Source organism: Phocoena sinus, chromosome 13 (assembly GCF_008692025.1).
Source record: "Phocoena sinus isolate mPhoSin1 chromosome 13, mPhoSin1.pri, whole genome shotgun sequence".
Lineage (NCBI taxonomy): Eukaryota > Metazoa > Chordata > Mammalia > Artiodactyla > Phocoenidae > Phocoena > Phocoena sinus.
The window spans coordinates 78,415,293-78,442,431 of NC_045775.1; the positions used below are offsets into that span (position 1 = coordinate 78,415,293).

Consider the following 27,139-nt stretch of genomic DNA (forward strand, 5'->3'; position numbering starts at 1 on the left):
CTAGATAAATTTTACTTTTACTTCAACACTTAACTCAAACATCACCTCTTCCTTGAAACCTTCACTTCCTATTTCCAGTATGGTTTAGTTCCTGCTCCTCCTTGCCATCCTTTTCTGTCTTTCTAGCTTTCTTATTTATTTATTTATTTTTAAGATGTTGGGGGTAGGAGTTTATTAATTTATTTATTTATATTTGCTGTGTTGGGTCTTCATTTCTGCGCGAGGGCTTTCTCTAGCTGTGGCAAGCGGGGTCCACTCTTCATCGCGGTGCGCAGGCCTCTCACTGTCGCGGCCTCTCTTGTTGCAGAGCACAGGCTCCAGACGCGCAAGCTCAGTAGTTGTGGCTCACGGGCCTAGTTGCTCCGTGGCATGTGGCATCCTCCCGGACCAGGGCTCGAACCCATGTCCCCTGCATTAGCAGGCAGATTCTCAACCACTGCACCACCAGGGAAGCCCCCTTATTTATTTATTTATTTATTTATTTGGTTGCACCAGGTAGGCTCCTTAGTTGCAGCTCACCGGCTCCTTAGTTGCAGCATGAGAAACTCTTAGTTGTGGCATGCATGTGGGATCTAGTTCCCTGACCAGGGTTTGAGCCTGGGACCCCTGCATTGGGAGCTTGGGAGTGTGAAGTCTTAACCACTGTGCCACTAGGGAAGTCCCTCTTTATTTCTTTTTTCTTTCTTCTTTCTTTCTTTCTTTCTTTCATCCTTCCTTTGTTCCTTCTTTCTTTTGTTCATTCTTTTGTTTGTTCTTCTTTCCTCTCTCCCTTCCTTTCATTCATTCTTTCTCTTCTTTCATTTCCTCATTTATCACCCATTTATGAAGCACTTACTACAAGACAGTCACTGAAGATTCAAAAACTCATAGGGCACAGCTCCTGCCCTTAGGTTGCTTACAGGTTCACTGAAGAGGCTCACAATTAAAAAGTAGTTTGGCAAGTGCTATGATGGGGGTGATCCAGGGTCTCATTGGACCAAAGAAAAGGGATGTTTAATCTGGCCATAGGGCTATACATTGTTTCCCTGAAGGGTTGAGTCCTTAGCTGAGTCCCAAAGTATGAGTAATATTAGCCAAGGAAGTGGAAGAGGAATGATTTTCTAAACAGAAGGAGCAGCCTGTGCAGAGACATCTTGTGAGCGAGAATAGTGTCCTGGAGGACCCGTGAGAGGCTCACAAGGGCCATAACCTGTTGCGTGTGCAGAGAGCTGGGAGGGCAGCTGAGAGATGAGCTGGGGGATTTGCAGGGCCCAGAACATGAGGGATCTTGTCTGTGCTAAAAGCATATGGGAGCCACTGAAGAAAAGGTACCATACCATCCAGATGTAGCAGTGTGGACCAAGGTGTAGAACAAGGCCAGCTGTGGTCAGGAGGCTGGTAGGGAAGTTGCCTCAGGTAACTCAAGGATGCTGAGACAAGGGTCTGAATTATGATGATGACCATCAAGATGGACAGAAAGCCCTGGAAATATTTAGGAGGTAAATTCACTAGGACTTAGTGACTACTGAATGAAGGACATGACTCTTGAATTTGGAAGGACAATAGAGATCAAGGATATCTTATTTGGGGGCTTAGATAACAGGGGGACACGAGAACCTTTTATTGAGAAAGAAGATGCAAGAAGAAGGAGGAACAGATTGTTTCTGAGGGTAGTAGAGAGAGATGGTTAATTCAACTTAAGTTGTGTAGTGTTTGCATGTGGATGAGACACCAAATGGAGGTGTCCAGTTGGCAGCTGGACTTACACGCCTGGAATTTAGAAGACTGAACTAGAGAAAAAGATCTATAAGTGATGGTTGAAGTCCAAGAGATGCCTGAAAGAGAAAGTGTAGCATAAAGAGCATACAAGCATTTCATCACTTATTATTTTTTTAATTTATTTTATTGAAGTATAGTTGATTTACAATGTTGTGTTAGTTTCTACCGTACAGCAAGGTGATTCAGTTATACATATATATATGTGTTCCTTTTCATATTCTTTTCCATTATGATTTATCACAGGGTATTGAATATGGTTCCCTGTAGCACTTATTATTTTGTAATGTCACCTAAAAAATGATCTGTTTTTAATTTATTTTATTGAAGTATAGTTGATTTACAATGTTGTGTTAGTTTCTACTGTACAGCAAGGTGATTCAGTTATACATATATATGTGTTCCTTTTCATATTCTTTTCCATTATGATTTATCACAGGGTATTGAATATGGTTCCCTGTAGCACTTATTATTTTGTAATGTCATCTAAAAAATGATCTGTTCTCTCTGTTGGATTATGAACTCTAACATTTTTGTCTTCAATTCTCTTTTCTACAATAGTACCTTAAAAGAGTAAGAGCTCAAAAAGTTGGAATAAATAAATCAACAATGAGTTAATTTAGTCATTTTAAAAAGGAAGGGCTTTAACTAACCAGAAAAATATACCTTCCCTGTGATCTCAAGGAGAGGCACAGGTGAAGAGGGAATCAGGAAATATAAAACAGTAAGATTCACGAAAAAGGAAAATCAGGCAAGGATGGGGGCACCGATCTGGGCCTGAGTGACATTTCCAATGCCCTGGCAAATCAGGGCACCAGAGAGGATCACAGGAGCCCAGGGCGGATGCTCTTGGGTCACCTGGATGGAGGGCACCCTCCCCAAAGTCCCCAGTTCCCATTACCAATAAGTTATAGCTCTATCCCCTAGGTATTGTTCCTGGTCTTCCTTTGACCTTATTTAGAGATTGATCCAGAAAGTAAATCTCCTATATTTACCAACGCCTAGTAAAGTAAAACTTCCTTTTCTTTGCCCTAAAACTGTCTCCTCTAAGCCTCAATGAGTGTCATGTCTGAAATGTTAGTCACTACCCTTCGCTCCATCCCTTCCTGAGCTGCGTGCAAACTGAGACTGCCCTAGAGGCTGCCTCCAAGCCCCACAGTTTGGTGACCCACTGGAGCCACGGACAGGGATTGCAAGTGTCTGTCATTGGCCTTGAGGTCAAGCAGGGAGGAGAGGTCATGCACTGGTCAGAACGTCTCCAGGAGGCCACATGGGAAATAATTTCTGTGAAAACCCTGACAGTTATTTTGCAAAATCTCGTATCCCACAGTGATGGTTTGCACACCCTACTGTGCTTTCCTCCATCTGCTATTCAGCAAAGCTACTTATTCTAGCAAGCATTAATCCAATAAAATGGATCTGGGTTTAGCATTGACACAACTCCCACTAAACCCTCCATTCCCTTTAGAGACACACAGTTTGAGACAAAGAAATCCCCACTTCCTCTGCACACCTTTTACTCTCCATCTAATAGCCCTATGTTTTTTCTTTACAGCTTGTATCACTAACCAAAATTACATTCAGTATGTATTTGCTTTGTGTTTCTTCTCCATTTCTCGCCACTGGAATGTAAATTCCTTAATACATCCTAACACCTCAAACAGGATCGTATGCAAAGCAGGTGCTCAACAGTTACTTTTTAAATGAATGACTCTATCTCTTCTTTCTCTTTCTAAATATTCCCCCAATTCTTGCCTTCGCTGAAACCTGGCTGTCCTCTGAAGACCATGCTTTCCCTGAAACTTTCTCAAGGAGAAAGAACTCATGCCTCTACACACAGATATTTCCCAGCCAGGGAGTTGGGGGCCAACATCGGGTCACCACTCCACCGACATCACAATATGACATCAGCAACACTGTAAAATGAACAACCCACCCAAACGGACAAAAACCACAGTCCTTTGATGTTTATACCATCCTATACCTCTCTCTGTAGCTTTCAGCTACTGACCTGGTCAGCCCCCTCCACTTATTACACATTTGGCACCTGGAACCAAGCCCTCCTCTTTATCCTAAACCTCTTTGACCTTGACGCCCATTTGGATGACCAACACCATGGCCTCTCAACCCCTTGACTTTTTCACCCAGTCACTTCCGCCTCTACTTTCTTTTCCATCCACCCCCAGAGTCACACCCTGTGCCTTATCATCACTCTTAACCTCTTCATCTCTAAAATGTTCCAACATCTTGTTCTCTGACCACAACAGACCATTTTTATGGCCTGTTTCTGCCTCCTTCCTCTCCTTCTCCCTCTGTTCCTCACTCTCTCCAGCTTCCCCACTGTTTGCATATTTCAGCCACCAGAGATCTCTAATCCTTTGACCGACTCAACTTGGCTCCATCGTTTCCTCCTGTCTTCACTTCCTTCCAGCCCCTCACTTGACAATCTTCTGTCGCTATTCCCCGCTGCCTGGCCCCTCTGCCCTCTCACTGCACTGCCTGACAAAGTTCTGGATCTTTCCAATATCTGCCCTCTCAGATTCTGCACCAAAGTCAGTGAGCACCTCAGGAGAACATGGATCCCATTGCACGTTGATGACCAAAACCAACTGACCTTTATGGTTGCTTTAGCAACCCTTCGGTGTCTCTGTAATTTGATGGCTGTCCCCTCTCCACAGGAAATCATCCCCACTTTCGGCAGTATTCTACCCTACCTCCTCAACTCTCACTTACAGCAAAGTAACAGAAGCCAAATGACAGAAGACTTTCTCAGCTGCCCATCAGCCCACTTTAAAATCTGTTGAATCTTTCTTTATTCTTTTCTTCTCTCCTCTCATCCAACAGAAGCAGGAGTCCCACTCTTATCCAAGGCCAGTCCCTATACTTTTGCTTTGGGTACCATCCCATTTAGCCTCCTCAAGGTCCTCACCTCATCAGTAATTCTCCATCATTTAGTGACACCCTATGTGCCTGGCCCCACGCTAATGGCTTGTGGCATTAGCTTACCCAATCCTCTTCCAAAAGGCTACGATGTGGTGGACACTATTGGTATACAGCCCCTTAACTAGTCCAAGTTTACCCATGGTGGGAGAAAAACACTTTATGCTCCTTGTTCCACCAACACTAAATAAAATTCCATGGGAGAAAGAATTGTTCTGCGTCATAAACTAATTCAAAGAATCCACGTTGAGAAACATTAAATTGAGAACAACTGCAAGACTATCACTTTTTTTTTTCTGTGCATTATGAACTGTATGACTATTCATTACCATCTCCAACTTTTCTGTTCTTAGTTAAAATAAACATTCCCTTGCAAGTAGTATTTGAACAAAAGGGTCTTGTACAACACTGAAGCCTTCAGAAGTTGTTATGTCCCAAAAGAGTAAGCCAGAAAAAGATGTCTTTGCCTCTTCCTCTTTCTTTGTGTTATTTTAATTGGTAATGAGTTGCTGTTGTTTTGAAACATGCCAACATATTCCTTGGGATTTTTCTCATTAAGAGGTAGAGTCTAATTTTCCTTCCTTTGAATGTGGGCTGACATTAGTGATTCACTTCTAATCAATAGAATGTGGTAGAAGTGATGCTGAATGACTCCCAAAGCCAGTCATCAAAAGTTATACAGCCTCTGCCTGACTCTTCCCCAAGATAGACACTCTTGGAACCCAGTCGCCATGTTGTGAGGAAGCCCAACCAGCATGAAGAGGACATGCAAAGGTGTTTTGGGCAACAGCCCCACTGAGGTCCCAGCATGATGGAGATGCTCCCACCCTCTGAGCTCCCTCAGCCGATACTGGGTGGATAAGAAACAAGAGGTTCTCCCCTGAGCCCTGCTCAGTTGCAGACTCACTGCAGAATAAACATTGTCTCTTTTTTTTTCTCCTTTAAGCCACTAAGTTTCAGGATGGCTTATTTCACAATAAGAGATAAATGAAACAGTTGCCTCAGAAATAATGCTGAAAAAGCATTTCCAGATCCTTAAATGGTATAAAGATCTAAAAGAGTTCTTGTTAAGACTGAAGAAGGTCATTGGCACTTTTGTTTTAGATGCATTATGGAAAGATAAAAGCGTATGACTCTGAGACATTTATAATTTTAAAAGGAACTTGAATATGTCTATTTCATTCAATTTACTCAGATGAGAAAGAGCAGAGTAGAAATTTAAAGTCAGATGGATTTTCTCCAGAGCCCATGCACATACCCAGGAACCCGTACTGCATACCCACCCTGTTTTTTTCAGCCTGTCCTTCTTCATTAACTCCTTCCTATCAGCTTTTATACTTGTTTAAACCTGTCACATCTTGAAAATTTCTTCCATTAGACCCATGTCTCCCTCTAGCTACACCCATATCTCTCTCTCCCCCTTCACAACCAAATTTATTGAAAAAATTATCTCTACCCACTGCCTCCTCTTTCTCACCTTCCACTCACTCTTGAAGACCCTTCATTTTCACTTTTGCACAGCCCTCTTCCTGAAAGCTCTCCAGGGTGTCTTAGCTCCTAGATCCAATGGACACTTTTCAAACTTGACCAGACTTGATGTGCTGTTAGTTTGATGCCATTGATTCTCACCTTGAACCCTCTTTTCTCTAGACATCCGTACTCCATGTCTCATGGTCCTCCTTCTACCTCTGAAGGCCTCTCCTAAGCCTCCAGAAGCCTCTGAATCTTCTGCCTGATTCTCACATATCTTTCTGCCCTGACCATCTTCTCTTTTAAACTAATCTCTCTCCCCATTTCATTCACCCCCTCAGTACCATTATCTTCTTTATGCCAAAAACTCTGAAATTTATATCTCCATTCCAAATTCCTCTCCCAAACTCTAGATCTGCCCACTTCACACCTCTATCTGGATGTTTATAGACACCTCAAAATTCAACATAGTCAAAAGCAGATCTTATTCTCTTTCTCCCCAGACTGCCACCTTCTCTTCCATTCTCCCTTTTGTCGGTAAATGGAATCACCATCCATCAATAGAATCACCACCCATCAGTAGAAACGTTCATTAATAGACACCAAAACTAGAAATCTGGTGGTCAATCTCATTCTGCATACAATAACTCACCCAAATCTATTGACCCTACCTTCTTCCTTTTCCTTAAACCCATTGACTTCTCTCAAATCCCCTGCAACAATCATTCGACACTCTTCTCTCAACTGGATTGGAGGAGAGCAATGCTGGAGCAAGGAAAAACCACTTGAGAGGCTGTGCCAACATCCATTCCCCAGCCAGCAGCCAGAAGCACTAATTTTAGGAGGCAAATCTGATCATGTCATTACCCTGCTTGAGGTCATCTGCAAGGACCTCCCGTTGGAAACCAGGCTTTTAGCATGCCACAATGAAGTTCATGATCTGGACCCTATTTTCCTCTAAGCCACATCTTTGCCTCTTCCTCTTTCTTTGTACCCTTTGCTCCAGCTATTTGTGGCTCCTTGGAGTGAATTAGCAGGAGGTTTCCTTTCCTGATTTTATTCTCATCAGCTGGAAGGTCATTAGAAATATATATATATTTTTGGTACAAGGCAGTTTATTGCCAACTGCCATAACGTTGTCATAATAAATATTAAAGACTATGATATCGAAATGTGGGTGATGTGCCCTAGAGCCGAGGGGTAAAAGCTACATAACTGTATGAGGTGACTCCAGCATCTTTGTACTCATTTATGAGCATGTGGAAATGAAAGTGTCAAAGTCTTTGTCCCTTAGGAGCTCACAGTCTGGTGCCATATAATAAGAATGTTGACAAAGGGACAAACATTCACCTGCTGCCTGCAGAGTATTGGGGGTGAATAAGAATGGGCTCTGCCACACCCATATTCCCTTGTCAGGATATCTTCAGGGTGGGAGTTACCATCCCTTTGGTTAAGCAGTTGGCCAGGCCTAGGAAGTGCCACCTACAAGGTACAGCAAAAGTGTACCCAAGGACAACACAGTAAGGAGAGACACCCGACCTCCAGAACAGGAAAGGATGTAACATCAGCCTTGAACCGTCACCCAAAAACTATGCCCCTTTCCGGGCAAAGCACGTCCTGCCCCAGTGGAGTCTATTCTAGTGAATTCTCCTAACCAAGCTTGCCTGAATTTCCATGCTGATCACCCCCTTCCCCTCTCTCGCAGGGCATATGGGGAAGTAATGAACGATGAGCAGCCTCTCATAATGAGGATGATTTTCCATCTTCCATGACTAATGAGCCTGAGCATAAAATGACATATTGGGTCACATGTGAGGCACATATTTTTGTACAGGAGATTTATGTTTTGATTCTCAACTTCCTGTTTTAGTTATTCCTTTTTGGTCATGGAAACGTACACATACAGAGTGTCATGTACTGTGACTGGGATCTAATATCTGTGGAGTTGATGCTGAAGGAAGTTCGGTATACGTTGGGGATCCTTAGAGTCTTCCTAAGAATCAACTAGAGGCTTCCTAGAAATTCAGAAATACCTCAACCGCTTAGTTTTGTATCAGCCAGTCGGAGGTGGGCACCCGGGAATCATTTTTCACTAGCTGACCCTGATGTAAGTGGTCAAGAGCATTTGAGAACCTCTGGTGCTCTGAGGGCAAGTTTTAATTTAACATAGTAAACAAATCCAAATTGTCTACAATGTGAACGGCATCCTCAGAGTTGTACGATGTGAAGGGGACATAGTCTTGGATAAGGGTCAGACTACTCTTGAGGATATCGGTGAAAATGTTCTTTGCATCTGCAGTTTGCTTAGAATCATTCAAAGCCATTGATTAAGCTCTCACTGTGTGCTCGACACTGAATTCAAGGCTTTGGAGAACAAGAAGGAAGTAAGAATTTGAGAAGGCTCGTGTTGGGGAGGAAGAAATTTTCCTCTACCCTTCTAGGTTCTTCTGGCTGGTCTAAGAATTAAATTGACATGAGACAGATTAAGAGGAGAAAATCAAACAAAAGTTTAACAACATGTAGACATGGGAGAGACCCAGGAAACCTGTGTAACTCACCAAAATAGTCAAAACCCTCACCTTAAATACCATATTCAGCTAAAGACAAAAGAGGATGTTGAGGGGGTGGAGAGCGGTTTGGGGCTTCAAAGGCAAGAAAGGCAATTAACATGGAAATGGAAAAGCAAATGTTTGGTAAATGTTTGCTGGCCCTGCAGAGACAATGGGAAACAGAGACGAATTTTAACAAACAAAGTTTGCTAGGTTCCTCCCTGTCTACACACCTAGTTCATACTATAGTTATGTATGATGACAGCTCCCTTCTTGGAACAGGTCCTTTACCTACATTCTTTTAGGCAGTTAGGGGGAAGGTCAAAGTTTCTTCTAGAATCTTTTTGGCCTTGATTGTTTTCAGCTCAAAATAATCCACATGCCAAAAAGACATTTGGGAGTGGTAAATTTTGTTCTCCTACACTAGGAAGTCAAACCTTACATGTATCTCCTCACACACAGTGTAAAGTAGGATTCAGTAAATACACATGGAAGGAAGGGAAGGAGGGGAAAAAAAAGAAGGAAACATCAGAAGAATAGCATAAGTACCTTTATCATAATAAATATTGCTGGGGGCAACACACAGAATCATGAAAAATAATAAATTGTTGTTTTAAGTTGGTAAGTTTGGAATTGGTTGTTACACAGCAAGAGCTAACTGAGACACCATGCAAAGGGCTTCTGACATTGTCTGGGAATCCTGAGGCCCCATCCACCCCCACCAGCTCTCCTTCTGGAAACTAGACCCTTCTCCACTACTCCCTCCCACTGCCACAGTCCTTCCTGACAAATCTTGTCAGGCTTCCTGACAAGCCTGACCTCCAAATCAGACCATTTGGGGACTATTATTGGAGTTTTCTGGGACTGCTCCCCATGGTGACGTGACTAAGCAATAGTTCCCCAACTTACTTGTGCATTTATTCCCATATCTGTTCAGCAAACGTTGGTGAGTGTCTTGACGCATGTCATAAAAACTTCTAAGTGCTCGTAAAATATAAATGAACAAAATGGGCAAAAACCTCCGTCCTGTGGAACTTGCATTCTAGTGGAAGGAGAAGGGAAGAAGTACTGATGAAATAAAATTCATATTTTATGGCAAGACAAGAAAACTTTTAACATAACATTTTCCTCTGCCCATTTAGGCCTCCTCCCTCCCCTTCAGTGTGCATTGTGTATCTGCATTAACCAGACCTCCTTAGGAGATAACATTCCATCTCAATCTCGTAAGGGGTCATGATGACCCACTAGTTGCTTTGTACGTGCAGATCTGGATTGTGTAAACTGTCAGTGATGTGTAACCCTTTATCTCAAAAATGTGTATCACTGTGCTGTGACCTCTGATGGTTGGAACAGTCCTCAGAGCTTTTCTGAAAGACTGTCTGTTGGGTTATAATCCTCAGGTTGGCTCAAGTAAAATTTTCCATTTCTTTTTTAGATTGACTACTGATTAATTTTTTGTCAACAGAATAATACATAAACAATAAATCATAGTTGTGTTCGAATGTGATAGTACAATAGGGGACTCAGGAGAGCTGAGATTCAGAGAGGGGTCCATGTTGCAGTTATAAATGAAGTGATCAGAGGAACCTTCATTGAGGAAGTAAGACTTCCAGACAGAAGGCCAGTGCAAAGGCCCTGGGGTGGTATCAGGCCTGGAGCATTTGTCTCTGGAAAACAGTGAGGAGTTTGATGTCGCTGAAGCAGAGTAAACAGGGAGAAGCATATAGGAGAATAGATCAGAGATAACTGTATTAGGGCTCTCCAGATATATATATATATATATATATATATATATATATATATATATATATATATATATATATATACACACACACACACATATATATATGTGTGTATATATGTGTGTGTGTGTGTGTGTATATATATATATATATATATCTCCTCACACAGTTATGGAAGCCAAGAAGCCCCACAGTCAATCTGCTGGAGGACCAGGAAAGCTTGTGGTATAATTTAATTTGAGTCCAAAGGCCTGAGAACCAAGGGGGCTGTGGTGGCAGGGGGCACTGCTGGTACAAATCATGGACTCCAAAGGCCCTAGAATCAGGAGTTCCAATGTTCAAGGGCAGGGAAAGATGACCATCCCAGCTCAAGAAAAGAGAGAGCAAATTCACCCTTCCTTGGCATTTTTGTTTGATCTTTAGCCTCAGTGGATTGGATGACGCCCACCCACATTGGTGAGAGCCATCTCCTTTACTCATTCTACTGATCCAAAAGTTAATCTCTTCTAGAAACGCTCTTACAGACACACCCAGAAATAATGTTTAGCCAACTCTCCAGGCATCCCTTAATTCAGCCAAGCTGACACATAAATTAACTGTCACAATAATCCATTTTCCCCGTAAACCCATGAACATTCATTGGAATAGAGTTCTCTGGAACCAGTCTGGAAAATACTTATCTTGGAGGTACCCAAGTCTGCAGTCTTCTGAGCAGACAGACTCACGTGACTGTGCTATTTTGCACGTCTCGCGTTCTATGAGTGATGGGCCCTCAGAAAACGTCTGCGGGCAACAGTCCAGTATAAAAGAGCCTGTGCTGAAACTCCAGACTGCCAGCCTCCTCTGTCACTCTAATTCTATGACCAGAGTCTGGGCAAGGGTGTGCCAAGGGAGTCAGAGGGGATGAGTGTAGGAGAGGATGATTCACTGCAGTGTCTCTGTCACAGGGAGAGGGACTGACACACAGTGGATACCAAATACCGAAGGGATTAATTTAATTGCTCACAGGGCACCAGACCCAAAAGGCAGTGCAGGGAAATTGATCTTTGTCGCCACCCGCAGCCCAGAGGCCCCACTGCAGGCTCCCAGCCTCAGAAATGGGCCCATGGGTTGTAGATCCTGCATTGCTCAGAGTCTGTGCCTATTGAGGGGGCCAAGACTGGAATTTACTTTGGGCATAGATAGACTTTTTGTTTGGGTTGAATCACAAGCAAACACTTTTAATTACACAAATGTAAAATCCAACCGGAAATGTAGTCAAATAACTCAAATGCTAGTGCTTCTAAGACATTAACTTTTCCGTCTATGCTCGTCATGTTCACTTCTGTCATGATCATTTATGAAATGGTTGCAAATTGTAGAATGGTGTAACTGAGCAGGACACTGTGGGGACTTTCCTGGACAGACCGCCCCCCCACCCCGGTGTCCTCTGCTTGCCTCTTGTTTGTTAGGAATACTTTAGCTTCCTAGGTCTTCCTCAAGTTCCAAAGAATAAATTTAATCAGAGAAGTGAGAAAATGCAGAAACAAAGGAAAACAGTCAAGCAAGACAAAATAATAATAGTTTAGCCATTAAATGAAGTTAAGGACATTTAGTTTCTCCTCAAGGGCTATAGATAATATTCTGAGTCATGTCCTTTGAGCTGTTTTGCAGATACTGAAACCCCCACCGGGTGGAAGAAGTTAACTGCCTGCTGTCCACAATCACATAGACCCCAGACTGGTTGGAACCAAAAGGTTGATGATGCTGACTCCCAATTACCCCACCGTCAGCCAGTCGGAAGAATATCCAGGAGCTGATCACGTACCCTGCAACACTCTCCCTCACCCTGTCTTTAAAAACCTTCCCCTGAAAGCCATTGGGAGTTCAGGCCTTCTGAGCACAAGCCACCTGTACTCCTTGCTTGGCGCCCTGCAATAAACGCTGCACTTTCCTTGACCACAACCCAGTGCCAATAAATTGATTTTATTACGCACAGGTGAGTGGGCCCAATGGTACCCAGGAAATTTTGGTTTCCATTAGAGTGTTCTTCTTTACTTTTACTATTTCCCTCCCTGAATCTGGGTTTAGACTTCCCCAGAACTTCCATGTGTTGTGTAGCCTGTGTAGTTCTGTGTGTGATGTTTGTTGTTGTGTTTTTTAAAATTTTTATTGGAGTATAGTTGATTTACAACGTTGTGTTAGTTTCAGGCGTACAGCAAAGTGAATCAGTTATACATATGCCTTTATCCACTCTTTTTTTTTTTTTTTTAGATTCTTTTCCCATATAGGCATTACAGAGTATTGAGTAGCATTCCCTGTGCTATACAGCAGGTTCTTGTTAGTTATCTATTTTATATATAGTAGTGTGTATGTCAGTCCCAATCTCCCAATTTATCCCTCCCTCCCCCTTATCCCCTGGTAACCATAAGTTTGTTTTCTACATCCGTGACTCTACTTCTGCTTTGTAAGTAAGTTCATTTGTACCCTTTATTTTTTAAGATTCCACACATAAGCGATATCATATAATATGTGACATGTGTCTGACTTACTTCACTCACTATGACAATCTCTAGGTCCATCCATGGTGCTGCAAATGGCATTATTTTTTCTTTTTTATGGCTGAGTAATATTCCACTGAATCTATGTACCACATCTTCTTTATCCATTCCTCTGTTGATGGACATTTAGGTTGCTTCCTGTGTGTGATGTTTTTAGCACTTGTTTGTGGAGACTATAGTAACATAGGGGCTATAGTGTGGGCTTGGGATCACAAGATGAAAATTTGGGTCACAAAGGAAGTGTGATAGATTTTCAATCCATGTGACTTAGGACACACAGGTTTCAGGAGACCCTGAACACATCACCCTTTTGTATAAAGTTGCTTCAGATCTTCTCAGAATAAAAACAAGTTCCTCTATGCATTAGTCACTAGCTATATCTGGAGCTTTTTGTCAACACACATACACACACATGCAGACACAGGTTCATGCATGCATACATGCACATCATACACACATGTGCACACACATATGTGGACATGCGTACACACACACACTAACCACACTAACACACACAGCTACACTCAGGACTTCCTTCAAGCCTGTATATGGTTGTCTCCTTTGCCTGCCCCACACCTCCCCCTGCCCCTCACCTGGCTGGCCCCCATGCCTACACCACCTCCTCTAAATCCTTTCCTGACCCCCTGGGATGGGACCACTCAGTAGTCCAGCTCCCTGGTGCTGCTTGAAGGAGAGGTTACCACACTGTGTTCTACTCACTTGTTTACTGGTTTCTGGCTCAGGACCTGCCAGTTCAGTTCACTCTGAGATGTAAATAGTGGACGTGACCTAAAGTGTGCCTCTCCCAGGAATTTACATAATAACAGCTCTGATGAGCTGGTTGTGGAAAGAAGCCTTTGGCATGGTCACAAGGAAGGAGGAAGAATTTCAGGGATAAGACTTGGGAGGGGTGTCTATCAGAAGCTGATATCATTATTATTATTAATGATAATTATAATAGCAGCATCCCGTCATTATTTCTACCTGAGCCCTGCAGAATTTCAACCCAAGGCTCCCTGAGTAATGTTTGGAGTGTTTACTAGTCATTCCATAGGAAGCAGTCAATAGATGTTGGCTTTTGTTCATAATGTCTGGTGTCCCCACCCACACCATATGTCTTTAAAGGGTAGGGACCGTGTCTTCTAAATCTCTTGTATCCTCTTCCTCTCCGAAGCATTCATATAGAATTGACATATATTAAAGCTCCAAATGTGTTTCTACTTAAATAGAGAACATGTTCAACTCATCTTTGCTGGCTCTTCTCTTGTGAAATGTGCCTGCCACCCACCCAGGCATACCCAGGTCTCCTCCCACTCCTGGCCCTGCTCCAAGCGGGGTCAAGTTGAGTTACCACCGGTGAAGGAGGTAGATAAGCTGATGTGGAAAGATGAAGCAGGGGTCAGGCCAACCATGGAACCACAACATCAAAGCTGATCCCAGGGCAGAGACTAACAGAAGGCAGGTGGGGCAAGAGGTAGGGCAAAGAGAAAGCTGAGATGAGCAGAAGCCCTAGAAGCAGGTGGATTGGTCCAGTGTTGACCTCAGGGGCCCGGGCTTAAAATCTGGGTCCTCCTTGAAATACTTGGATGATTCCTCCAGGCTTCCTCCTTCACTCCTTCACCAGGCATCTACAGTCAGGCCCCATATATCTTCCCATCTTAATTTTTGGCAGCTCCTCAGCCACAAGCCTCGGGTCCCTGCACGTGGATGACTCATCACGCCCCAAGTGTGCTGGGAGCTCTCCTCCATCACACCTTCCTTAGTTGCTCCCTCTGCTTAGAAATGCCCATCCACACATTTTCTGCCCTGAAACTACTTTTTCTTTGAGGCCCAGATTAAATGCCCTTTCCTTTGTGAAGACCCGTCCAGCCCTCTCCACCAGCTGCACCTCCATGCTACAGTGGCGTCCGTTTGCCTTGCTGCCATAGATGTCCTCACACTGTATCCTGAATGTCTAACGAGAACCAAGTGATCATCCATTAATTTGTTCAAGAATTTGCACTTACTCATCACCTTCAATGTACCAGCAGCTGTCCTGGGCACTGGTGACCCAAAATTGAACTACACCCCCTCAAAAAGCACAGAGTAGTCCCGGCACATAAATACATAGTTAGGATGTCATCGCCAGGTGATAAAATAATGGGGCACATGAAGGTCATGGAGAGGCAGGGAAAGAATCTAAATTTAGCAGAACCATAAAGCTCAGTATGCCTCTCCTCTGCTTAAAATCTTCCCATTGCATCCATTTTCACTTAAAAATAAATAGAAACCTTTATTTGCCTTCAAGACGCCCCCGTGATCCAGCACCTGTTTCTCTTGCCCACCTCCTAACCCTCTCCAGGGTCCGGCCCCCCAGCCTTCCACTGTTATTCAGACACAATTAGCCCCTTCTGTCTCAGGGCCGTGCATTTGTTATTTCTCTCCTGCATCACTTTCTAGTCCCACTGCCTCCTGCCCTTCAGCCTCAGCTCAAATGTCACCTCCTCCAAAAAGTCAGGGTCACCTCCCCTGACCACCCTCTCTAACATTACCATTGGATACCTACCGCCCTCACTCTCTCTCATGTAAATTGCCCTTGTTTGTTTTCTTGTTTGTGAATTTGCTTGTTTAGTGTTTCTTCCACTCAATTATCAGCTCCAAGGAAGCTAAGTTTTGTTGCTCCTAGAATAAGAGTGGAATAAAAAGTTGTGGAACGATGTTGGCGTCAAATGGACCAGATGTACATGTACAGCCTATGTGACCTTCAGTGAGTTAAGTATGCCACTTCTTTTAGTCTAGTCTCTTTACCTGTCAAATGCAGGTAAGAATACTTGCCTTGCAGGGTCGCTGTGAGGGTGAAGATACACTGTTCTTAAATGTCCTGGCCCACAGTACCTGTTGGACAGATGCTGAGTGGTTGTACAAGAGGAAGAGAACCAACAGTCCAGCCCTATGAGCCCTGATACCACGGGCTCTCTGCTCTAGCTTGTTTGACTATGGATCCTCTACGAAATGGGGAGGGATTTGGGACTCTGAGGATGGGTGTCAGTTTTAACTACAAACTCTCAGTGGAGGTCCAGCCCTATATTCCCAGCTGTAAACAGTCAACTCAACTCAACAGTTCCACAGTAAACTTAAACAGTACGTCCAGTCCAAGCTCACTGCCTTTCCATCACTGCTCCTGCTTGGTCCTCACACATCAACACTAGCAGGCAACTAATGGTACTGGTCAGTGGGCTGGATGACTGATTCATTGAGAAGTATCTGATAGAAAAAATCATGACCTGAACTAAAACTGAAATTGTAAGCAGCCCAAGACATTGTCCATGGACAGAGGAGGAGAGCTGGGTTCTGCCTGGAGTTTCTCGGTTGTTTCTAGAAGCTCTAGAGCAGAGGGGCCAAGGGAGAAGTCCTGGCCAGGCTTCCAAGAAGGACTCGCCAAGTTATCCAGTCCCTTTGCATTGAATAGTGCACACAGAGGCCCACTCACTCCCTGTGTCAGTTTCCTACAGCTGCTGTAACAAGTTACCACAAATGCAATGGCTTAGAACAACATAAATTTATTATTTTACAGTTCTGGAGGTCAGAAGTCTGAAATGGTTTTCACTGGGCTCAAGTCAAGTTATTGGCATGGCTGTGCTCCTTCTGGAGGCTCTACGGGAGAACCCATTCCCTGCCCTTCTCCAGCTTCTAGGGACCACCTGCATTCCTTGGCTCACAGCCCCTTCCTCCATCTTCAAAGTAAGCGGTATAGCATCTTCCAGTCTCCCTCTGACTCTCAGCCTCCCGCCTCCCTCATAGGAGGACCCTGGTGTTTGATTACCTTGGGCCCACTGGGATACTACAGGATAGAGCAGCCTTAATCACATTTGTGAAGTCCCTTCTGCCGTGTAAGGTAACATATTCACAGGTTCTGCGACCAGAATGTGGACATCTTTGGGGGGCGCCATTATTCTGCCTCCCACAGACCCCGAGCAGAATGAGCTTGGTTTGGGGGCGCCAGGCCAGAACCCAGCTTCCTGCCTCTCTACCGACTCTGTTCAAAGTAGAGCTCAGTGCAGGCTGAGGGCTCACTCTTTTTGGTGAGTCGTACAGGATCTTGGGGCTCAGCCGAGCCACAGAGAAACCAGTCAGGTCAGGAAGCAGCCTCCAGCCTGAAGGCGGCTGTTGGATAAGATTGCTGATTGCGTGTGCGAGGCTTCTGGGGCTTGGCCAAAAAGGGACCTGAGAGGGTGGCTCTTTCCCCAGGGAACTGCCTTCTGAAGGTTCTGGAGGCAAGGGTCTGGGTGCTGGGTGCAGGGAAAGATGGTGGAAACCTCAACAGGAGGGATGTGTGGACCTGGCCAGAATCCACAGATGAGCGCAGAGATGCCAGAGCACCCTGGAGGCCAGGCCAGGTCTGCAGGGGCCCCCAGAACAGGGTGCGGTCTCTCACCTCCAGCTGCAGGGAAGGCCCCTCCCCTGTCTCCACACATGCCAGGCAACGACTGCCTCCCTGGATCCCCAGGAAGACGGGGAAACTGGTGTGGCCCAGGCCTCTGTTGGGGAGTATGCAGATCATCTCTGGGGTGGGGCGGGGGGAGGAGAAAAGAGAGCCAGGAGATGAGGGGACCCCAGATCACAAGCTCTTCAAGAAGCTAAGGCTCTAACAGGAAGGAGCTGGGCCGGGGCACAGCTGGCCGCACCCCTGCATGCACGCTGCAGGGTGAGCTGGGACTCCTACAGGGGTCCTGACCCTTCAGTAGGAAAGGGAGAGCTTGGGGTAGACGGAGCTTGGGTGAGTCCCAGGGGGTCGAGGCCCCAGATGCTCCTGCACGGCAGTTGTCTGCGGCGGGATCCCCCACCAGGAGGTGGCGGTCTCTCGTGCACAGAGCCTTCTGATCTGCATCCTTAATTCTGAAACAGGAGGCAGTGCTGGTGGCCCGCCCCCTTCAGGCACCCCTGAGCCCCACGGCCCTCCCACCTCGCACTCTGAAGGACAGCATGGAGAACTAGGGCCTCTTCTCCTTCTTCAGGTGAGAAGTAGGGGTGCTACTCCACCCAAGAGCATGTCCAGACCAGGTCAGGGGCTTCCCTGGTGGCACAGTGGTTGAGAGTCCGCCTGCCGATGCAGGGGACACGGGTTCGTGCCCCGGTCCGGGAAGACCCCACATGCCGCGGAGCGGCTGGGCCCGTGAGCCATGGCCGCTGAGCCTGCGCGTCCGGAGCTGTGCTCTGCAACGGGAGAGGCCACAGCAGTGAGAGGCCCGCGTACCGCAAAAAAACAAAACAAAACAAAGACCAGGTCAGCCTTAGGCGAAGGGAGTCCTCCCAGGGCTCGTGACATTTTCAGAGACTGCACCTCTGTCCCTACCAAGCTTGGCCCCTGTCAGGTCCTCAGGGTGGTGACGGGAGCCTGCGTCTTCCCACTGAAGGGTAGAGAGTTTTCCTGACGCTCCAGACCTTTTCTGTGCCTCCCCTGAGAAATTTCCTAACGAGGTTCCAATGTCTCTGGGATATGGTGAGCCTTCTCCCAGATTTTCTGGGCCCACCCAATTTTTCATATGTTTATTCTCTTCAGTAAAGGGATTAATTGAGTATATAATAACGTGTGGTTTGTTTTTCAGATATTTTAAAGGCTCTTTATAGAAGAAAATCCACAAATGAGGGGGGAAAAAAGTCCGATGTGATGGTAAGCATGTCAGTCTGGCCACCCTGCTCCGGTGACTGTGTAAGGGGTGGGCTGGGCGGGGCTGGGCTATGGATGCCAAATACAGGTGGTCAGCAGGGAGCTGGCACTGGGATTGCCTGTGGTTCTGACGATCAGCCTGGGAGGGTAAACGCATGCCAGGGAGGCTGAGAAGGAACGGTGGTGAGTCTGTGTAGCATCAAAGCCACGCCCATGCTACTAGCCCATGGCTGGTTGGTTTCAGACATGGTCATCAGCTGCTCTCAGGCCTGGGGAGCCCTCCTTATATTCAAGAGCAGAACCTCCTGGCCAACACCACACTTCCAGGAGATTCTTCTCTCTCAGTAACAGCTAATTATAATACCCTTAGCCAATGACTGTATGTGTTTAAAGCAGGTTCCCCTGTACAATAAAAACGAAGATCTGAAAAGAGCCTGGGTTTGCCAGCTGGCCTTCTCCCTCCAACCTGGACAACCAAGAACTGTGGATAACTTAGCTGCCAGCAATATTCTGTTCAGAGACCAGAACCCAGGCTAGATACCCCAGAGAGTTGACATCTGTTTTGTCATCTGCGTGGTCCATGCACTTGTGTCTTGTCTTCCCAGCTACGTTGTACCTTCCCAGAGGCCCTGACCGACCCCCCATGTCTAGGATAAGATGGGCCCACGGAGGAGCTGAGGAAATGCATCCCAGGTGTCAATCCCATTTTATTTTTATCATGCCTTAACTCATTCCTCGAAGAGCTTGAGATAATTTACAACAAAAATCACAGACAATAAAGCGGTAAACTAGAAGTAAAGACTCAAATGTCAAGTGAGATAAAATGCAGGTAAGAGTTGGAAGCCCAGACTGGGAATAGAGGCCACAGAGGCTAACATACAAAGATGCTGTCACTGAGATTCAAAATTATCTCTGAGCTTTTAGAGAATGGAGTCCGGAGCAGCACAGAGAACCTGGAGTCTGAGTCCTGGCGCTGTGTGACATTAGGTACTTTATAACCTCTTTGAGCCTCAGTTTCCAAATCTATAAAATGGGCTTAGTAATGCCCCCTTTGTAGGTTTCTCAGGATGCAGGCAGGGCAGTAGAATGGCTGGCATCTTGCAGAAGTTCAGGAAAGAAAGCTTTTGTGACTATGATGATAATTAAGCTTAATTATGGGGCACTTGAGATTTCTGGGGTGAGAAGGAGACTGATTCAGCCCTCTTTCCTCTTCCTCTGTCATCTCCAGACCCCCTGATTAGGAAAAGGAAGACTCCAGGAAGACTTACATGTAGTATATTGCCATGGGGAGGGAGCACATTCCTGCAATCAGGGGTGACTGGTCCTTGCTGAGAGGGAAGGAAAAAAAGGGCTGTCAGAGGATGAATGGATAAAGAAGATGTGGCATATATACACGATGGAATATTACTCAGCCATAAAAAAGAATGAAATAATGCCATTTGCAGCAACATGGATGGACCCAGAGATTATACTAAGTGAAATAAGCCAGACGGAGAAAGACAAATATCATATAATATCGCTTATATGTGGAATATTAAAAAATGTTAAAAATGAACTTATTTACAAAACAGAAGTAGACTCACAAACATGGAAAACAAACTTATGGTTACCAAAGGGGAAAGGAGGGGCATAAATTAGGAGTTTGGGATTAAGATATACACACTAATATATGTAAAACAGATGGATAACCAACAAGGACCTACTGTATAGGACAGGGAACTATACTCAATATCTTGTAATAACCTATAATGGAAAAGAATCTAAAAAAGAATCACTTTGTTGTACACCTGAAACTAACACAACATTGTAAGTCAACTATATTTCAATGAAATTTTTTTTAAAAAAGAATGGCTGTAATTTAAAAAAAAGGGGGGCTGTCAGAGAAAGAAGGGGGTGGAGCTAGGGAGCAGACATCCCAAGGAGCCAAATTACCCAATCACAGGGTGGAAATTTCTCACTAGGTGCTTATCTATAAGAGCCCTACCAGAATCCACCAAGGGCTCCTTGGCCCAGCAAGCTCCAGGCAGCTCTGAGTCTCCCTCATTTGGGGCCACCCGAGTCGAGCTTGACTGTGCACTGGTGCCACCGGTTCTGGGAAACAGGATGGCAGGTTTCCCAAAGAGTTCAGCCAGGAGCCCTTCCTGGGGCTCAGACTGGGGTGGGGTGTGCTCTAGCCTCACAGCTTAAGGAAGAACCTGACTGACATCCTGTCCCACTCCCAGCCTGGCCTTAGAGTCACCACCTCCCCCTGCCTCCTCTGGACAGCGCTACTAGGAGGAACCTCCCGCCTGCAGCCAGGACGGGGTCTCTCTGCAGTTAGAGAGTGTCGTTCTGGGAACTGGATCGCTTTGCCAAGACTGTGATCTGTGAGAGACCATGCACACTCCCCTGTTCTGTTCCAGATGGAAAACAGCACAGGCTTGAGATACACAGACTTGCGTTTTTGAGGAGGAATGATCTAAAAACTGAAGCCAGTGTTCCTGTACAGACCCTAAACCACAGAGCTTCACATGGCTCCACTCATTCCGGTTGGATCATCCGTCCCTAGAGCGTTTCCCTGAAATGACCACCTTCAGAAAGGCCATTCCAGAATCCAGCATGGAAAGAAACCCAGAGCCAATCAGGGCATGAGGGTGGTAGGACTTGGAGAATAGCCCAGAAAAGTAAAAGCAAGGATGGCTAGGTCTGATTCTCTCAACAAGGAAGAAAGGAAAGAGAAGAGAAAGGATAAGAAAGCAGAAAAGAAGAGGAACTAGGAGAAAGGTAGGAATGAGGAAGCAGGGCTCAGAGCAGGAGAGAGTGACACTGAGGGACATTTTGGGAAGCAGGTAAGGAGAAGCAGACTGATGCTGATGGCAGGACTTCCGGCCATCTCAGCATCCCTGAGCAACATGGCCTGGATCTTAGAAGAAGGACTTAGCCAAGATGGCTTTTAGTACTGGATCTGCCACTTGATCACCTTGGACAAGTCATTTCCTAATCCTTGGCTTTGCAGTGAGAGTTTAAGGGTTGGTGAGAGCAAAGGATCACAGGAGTACAAACTCTGGATGGATGTTGGTGATGTGAACCAGAGTCTTAAAGCATTCGATGTTCTTTGTAATTTCATCTGTTGCCCTTATTCTATGGGAAAATAAGGAATTGCCCAAATGTTTAATAATAAAGATGTTCACGGCATCATTTTTTATAAAGCTGAAAATAATCTACCTGCACAATAACAGGTGATTGGTTAAAAAATTATGGTAAATAAGAAAGTATGTGTACATTAAAGACGATGTAGAAAAACATTTTATGATATAAAAATGGTCAAAATATATTAAGTGAAAAGCACAGGTTATAAATAATGTGTGCATTATGATTCCATTTAAATCTGCCCACATACATAGAAACAAAGATGTTCGACATTTTACAGCACTTATCTATGGCTGACAAGATTATGGGTGATTTTTATTTATTTACTTTATCATTTCAACATTTTTCCTTATATGAAAATAAATTTCCTTTGTAGTATATGGTAAGTTTTAATTTTTTTTTTTAATGAAGCATTCGATTACAGTCATTGGCTTTCCAAAATGTGCCTGCCCATCGTATCACCTGGGGGACTCTTGAGAAGTACTATTCCCTGGGCTGAAGGTTCTTGAATGACTCAGTGATCAACTGGTCTTGGGAACTTATACACTAGCTCAGTTCTTCTCCCTCTCTAATAAACGTGTAAATCATCTGCAACTCTTGTTAAAATACAGATTCTGATTCCCTAGGTCTGGGGCGGGACCTAAGACTGCGTTTCAAACATGCAACCAAATGACATTAATGTTGCTGGTCCCTGGACCACACGTTTAGTAACAAAAGACCAGATGATCCCCCAGCCCTGATAGGTCGACAGCAGCATGGCGTCCATGCAAGCCCATGTGAGTGAGATGCTGTGCTCTCCCTTGGCCAAGCTTCTTTGGTTGGAGCAGCAGAAATATGGCCAGCCTAGCAGCCGTGCCAAGGGCTGGCTGGAGCAGACAAAGTGGAGGGTCCCTGTGTAAAGCTGGATAGGCAAGCTGATGACTCCCACTCTTGGTCCGTGTCAGCTCAAAGAGCTGGCAGAAATTCAGGACTGATCAAGTCCAGCTGGATCGCTGGAGTCCTCTTGTCCTGGTCCAGCCCCAAATTCCAGTGTCTCTCCTACAGGCTCCCATATCAGGAACCCCTGCCTGGGGTCCTGGTATAGATTGTGATGAAGTGAGGATTGTGTAGGAGTGAGAAACTGACTTCTAGTCCATCAGAGAGCCTGGGCTCCTGGTTTTGAGTGTTTGCCATGATCCCTCCCAGTGCACCACAAACTCCATTCCCCAAGCTTTCCCTTCCCTATTGTCCCCAAGTGACCTTTCACTGGACTTTGGTCTATACCCCTCTCTGGACCCCATCCTTGGCTGTCTCAGACCTCATCAATTCACCTATCCTGGATCAAATACCACCACCAAATAGCCCTGGGCTTCCCCATGCTCTTTTGCACATCACACCTGTTCCAGCCTCTCCTTCATCCTCCTACACACTATCTCCATGGAATCTGTTCTCTCCAAGACAGATATTTACTTCTGTGGAGCCAAATCCGAAGATTGTTTTCTTTTTTGATTCCTCTGATCTTTGGCCATTGTCCCCCTGGGACCCCTTGATATTGATTCACACCTCTCCATTCTCTCCTTCTCAGATGCATTGTAGATCCTCCCTTTGTTTGGGGGTCACCCCTAAACCTGGAAGTCACCGGCCAAGGTCCTAAGCTCTTCTCTTTCATATCACATGAAGCTGCAATCCATCCATTTCCTCAGCTGCAAGATCATCTTTCTGTAATGCCTTCCAAGTCCAGACTGAACATCCTCCTTTATCTCCAACAGCCTACAGGACACCACCCTTTGGATATCCTGCCATCATACCCAACCAAATTCATCTAAGGTCAAATTCACCTTCTCCTCCCAGCTCATTCATCCCTCCTGGTTTCATCTCTCTCACTGCCATAATCTTCCTCTAGACAGGTAGATTCAAATCCTGAGAACTGTTGACAATTTCTCCCACTTTTCCTGACCCTATGTCAGATTTATCAAGTCCCAATAAATAACTTCTTTAAATATAACTTTGTTTTCTTCATAACCATTGAAACTGCACCTGTATTCCTGGTTTCTCTGCCTTAACCCAGCCCAACCTATGTGAGCTTTCTGGACTTGTATTCTAAGTACTGCTTTCATCACATCCCCATCCAGCTCTAGAATCTACATTGGCTTCCCACTGTATGATATACTTATCTTAAGTGTATCTCACTTCTCCGTGGACACTAAACCACCTCCCAGGCAATGAGACTTCTTTCTTATCTTCTCGGTAGGCATACTCAAAGTTATCTTTCGGGCTTCCCTGGTGGCACAGTGGTTGAGAGTCCGCCTGCCGATGCAGGGGACGCGGGTTCGTGCCCTGGTCCGGGAAGATCCCACATGCCACGGAGCGGCTGGGCCCGTGAGCCATGGCCGCTGAGCCTGCGCATCCGGAGCCTGTGCTCCGCAACGGGAGAGGCCACGACAGTGAAAGTTATCTTTCATTTCCCTACCTCATCATTGTCCATTCAAATCTTTGACATTAAGGTCACTGGACATGGCATTATTATCTATAGGTTGAGTATCTAGTTCTGCCAAGTTAATTATCAGCTCAGAGAAATAGCTCAGACATACAAGTTCATGTCACTTACCCTCCAATCTTCAGTTTTCAGCATCTATAAAATCATGGAGTTAGAGGATGTGGTTATTAAGATTCTTTCAAGATCAAACAATCAATGATTCCATGACTCAGAGCTTAAAGACTCTTTACCATTGCAAACTTACTCTGAAGTCCCATTAAATTTCAGTGTGTTATTTATTGTTTTCTGTATAGACACATTTTCCCTTATAAAAAGTTAACAAGCTCTTGAAGCCACAAAGCATAGCTTATAGCTCTCTCCATCTGCCCCAACTGAGACACACTGGTGCTCATGAGCAGGACATAGGAACACTCACCGCAGATTCGGATGGCAAGGTTGGTTCCAGACCTAACTCTGCTACCAATTTATTTTGTCACCTTGGAAAATTCCTTTATTCCCTAGGCCTCCAAATTCTTATCGTTGGAATGAGGGGTTGTGCAAGGTCAATATTTTTCAAAACTATTTTAGGTTTCACAAGGAAATTTTACACAGACACTAATGAAAGTTAAATGGATAAAAGACACCTGCTTTTGCAGAAGCAGAGAACGATGATGACACCAGGACCCAGCTAGCTTTGACTACTGAAGCAGGCACTGGGTGTGTATGTCAATCCCAATCTCCCAATTTATCCCTCCCCCCATTCGCCCTTGGTAACTAAACACTCTACTATATATAAAATAGATAATCAATAAGAACCTACTGTAGAGCACAGGGAACTCTACTCAATACTCTGTAATGACCTATATGGGAAAAGAATCTATAAAAGAGTGGATGTATACATCTAAAAAAGATGTATATGTATAACTCACTTTGCCGTACAGCAGAAACTAACACAATGTAAATCAACTATATTCCAATAAAAATTACTTTAAAAAAATTTTTTTGAATTTTTTAAAAATAAAACTAAAATAATGTACACTGCAAAAAACCCCCCAAAAAACCAAAAAGGCACTGGGGCATCCCTAAGGAACCTCAAGCTTCATAAAACATTGTTGAATACCACTGGCCTAGATGAGTTCTTCTGAAATTACTTTCTAAAACCGGTGGTCCTAAATATTTAAAAATCTCGACTTAACCTATACCTTCTCCCCAAATTCCTTCTATGTGACCCTAGACTTATTTAGCATCCCATGGTGATCTATGTAGGGGATACCTTGCTAACTAGAGAGCTTGCCAGGAGGAGTTAAAAAGAGGTGGCATATCAGAGCTATTGACAGAGGGAGAAGAAAACAGAGAAAGGTAGAATACTGCCTGTCCACCACTGACCTGCAGATCCCAGGTGCCTGGAACCTCCAACTGATTTCTCCAGGGCATGTGCACTGAGTTTATATTGCCTGGTCAGGGTGGGTAAGCCTGTAGCAATCTTTATAATTGTCTCCAGGATGGGGAAGAAGGGCCTAGGGATTTCACAATGTCTTCAGCACAGTATGGATACTAAGGAGGTGGGGAACAATAATGAGTGTTTGTTGAAAGGGGAGAGAGTCACCCATAAAGCCTTGGCAAAAGCCAGACACTGGGACTCTGCTCACAGCTATTGTTCTTGGTGGTTTTGGCAGCCAGATAAATGATGCTGGGGTCAGACGACTTTATATCACCTTCCCTTTGGTGCCCCATGGGGCTCCATCCTAGCCATAGGGAGGTGGAAGAAGCAAGAGCGAGTGTTTCTGAAGGGCCTAAGGACAGACTTTTTTCTGTAGCCGGGCTGTGGCCAGTGAGGCAATGTGAGAACAGGGACTGATGGCATTGTGAGTATGACCCTGTTTGGACTTATGAGAGGAACGTCTCTGTTTTTCAACAGGTTCTATTAGTTGGTACCAGTTGAGGAGATGTAATGTCTAAGGAAACCCACTACAGACAGAAGACGTTGACCTTAGATTCATCCTGGAACTGAGCAGGTGCCCTTTGCCCTGGACTATGAGAGCACCTGGCTCAGTGTGATGAGGGCTAGGGGTGAAGAACACTCAGGCCTCTGACTGATATTACTTAATTCAGTCCATTAACCCATCCATCCATCCATCCATCCATCGGGACATCTACCCACCCACATATCCATCCTTCTATCTATCCATCCATTCATCCATCCATCCATTCATCCACCTACTCACAAGGGGCAGAGACACTTGGGCATAGTGCCCAACATAGACCAGCTGCCTTATGGTAATTCTTCCTCACAGGTCATTTGCAACGTTCCATAAAAGGCTTGGCAAGGATGTGGGAGAGGTCAGTCCTATACCCATATGTCTGCAGAGTGACGGATGAGAAAAGGTGGGCAGAGATGGGAACAGATTTCTGTTTTCTAAGGCCAACAGTCATTCTTCACTCCCTTTCCCAATCTCTTGTCCCCTCAGTGGAAGAGGTCAAAGTACAGGGTATTATATAGGCAATCAATGAGTGCTTACTGAGCATTGACAATGCCCTGTGACAAAGGCATACAACACCTGGTCCCTGTTGTTAAGTAGCTTTACAGTCTGGCTGGGGGCTAAGCCATAAACACTTGAAAAGACCAGACTCTCTAATCTGTGGGCCAAGGGAATATTGGAGACAATAGAAACCGAGAACCTTCTCGAGTAAAAAGATAAATTCCTAGAATTGAAAGGGCCTTACCCCTTTACATTGTTCCTCATTTTTTTTTAAAAGATATTTATTTATTTATTTTGGCCGTGCTGGGTCTTAGTTTCAGCATGCAGGATCTTCTTTGTGGCACGCAGGATCTTTTTTGGTTGCGACATACGGGATCTAGTTCCCTGACCTTGATCCCTGGTCGGGGAACTAGATCCCGCATGCCGCAACCA

General features: G+C 45.0%; 1 protein-coding gene across 1 annotated transcript; it reads right to left on the reverse strand.

The window, feature by feature from the left end:
* Positions 1-17,002: 17,002 nt before the first annotated feature.
* On the reverse strand, positions 17,003-19,943 carry IL1F10 (interleukin 1 family member 10). The gene is given in 4 exon segments (XM_032653458.1): positions 17,003-17,139; positions 17,338-17,536; positions 17,784-17,871; positions 19,912-19,943. Coding segments are annotated over 4 exon segments (456 nt in total).
* Positions 19,944-27,139: the final 7,196 nt, after the last annotated feature.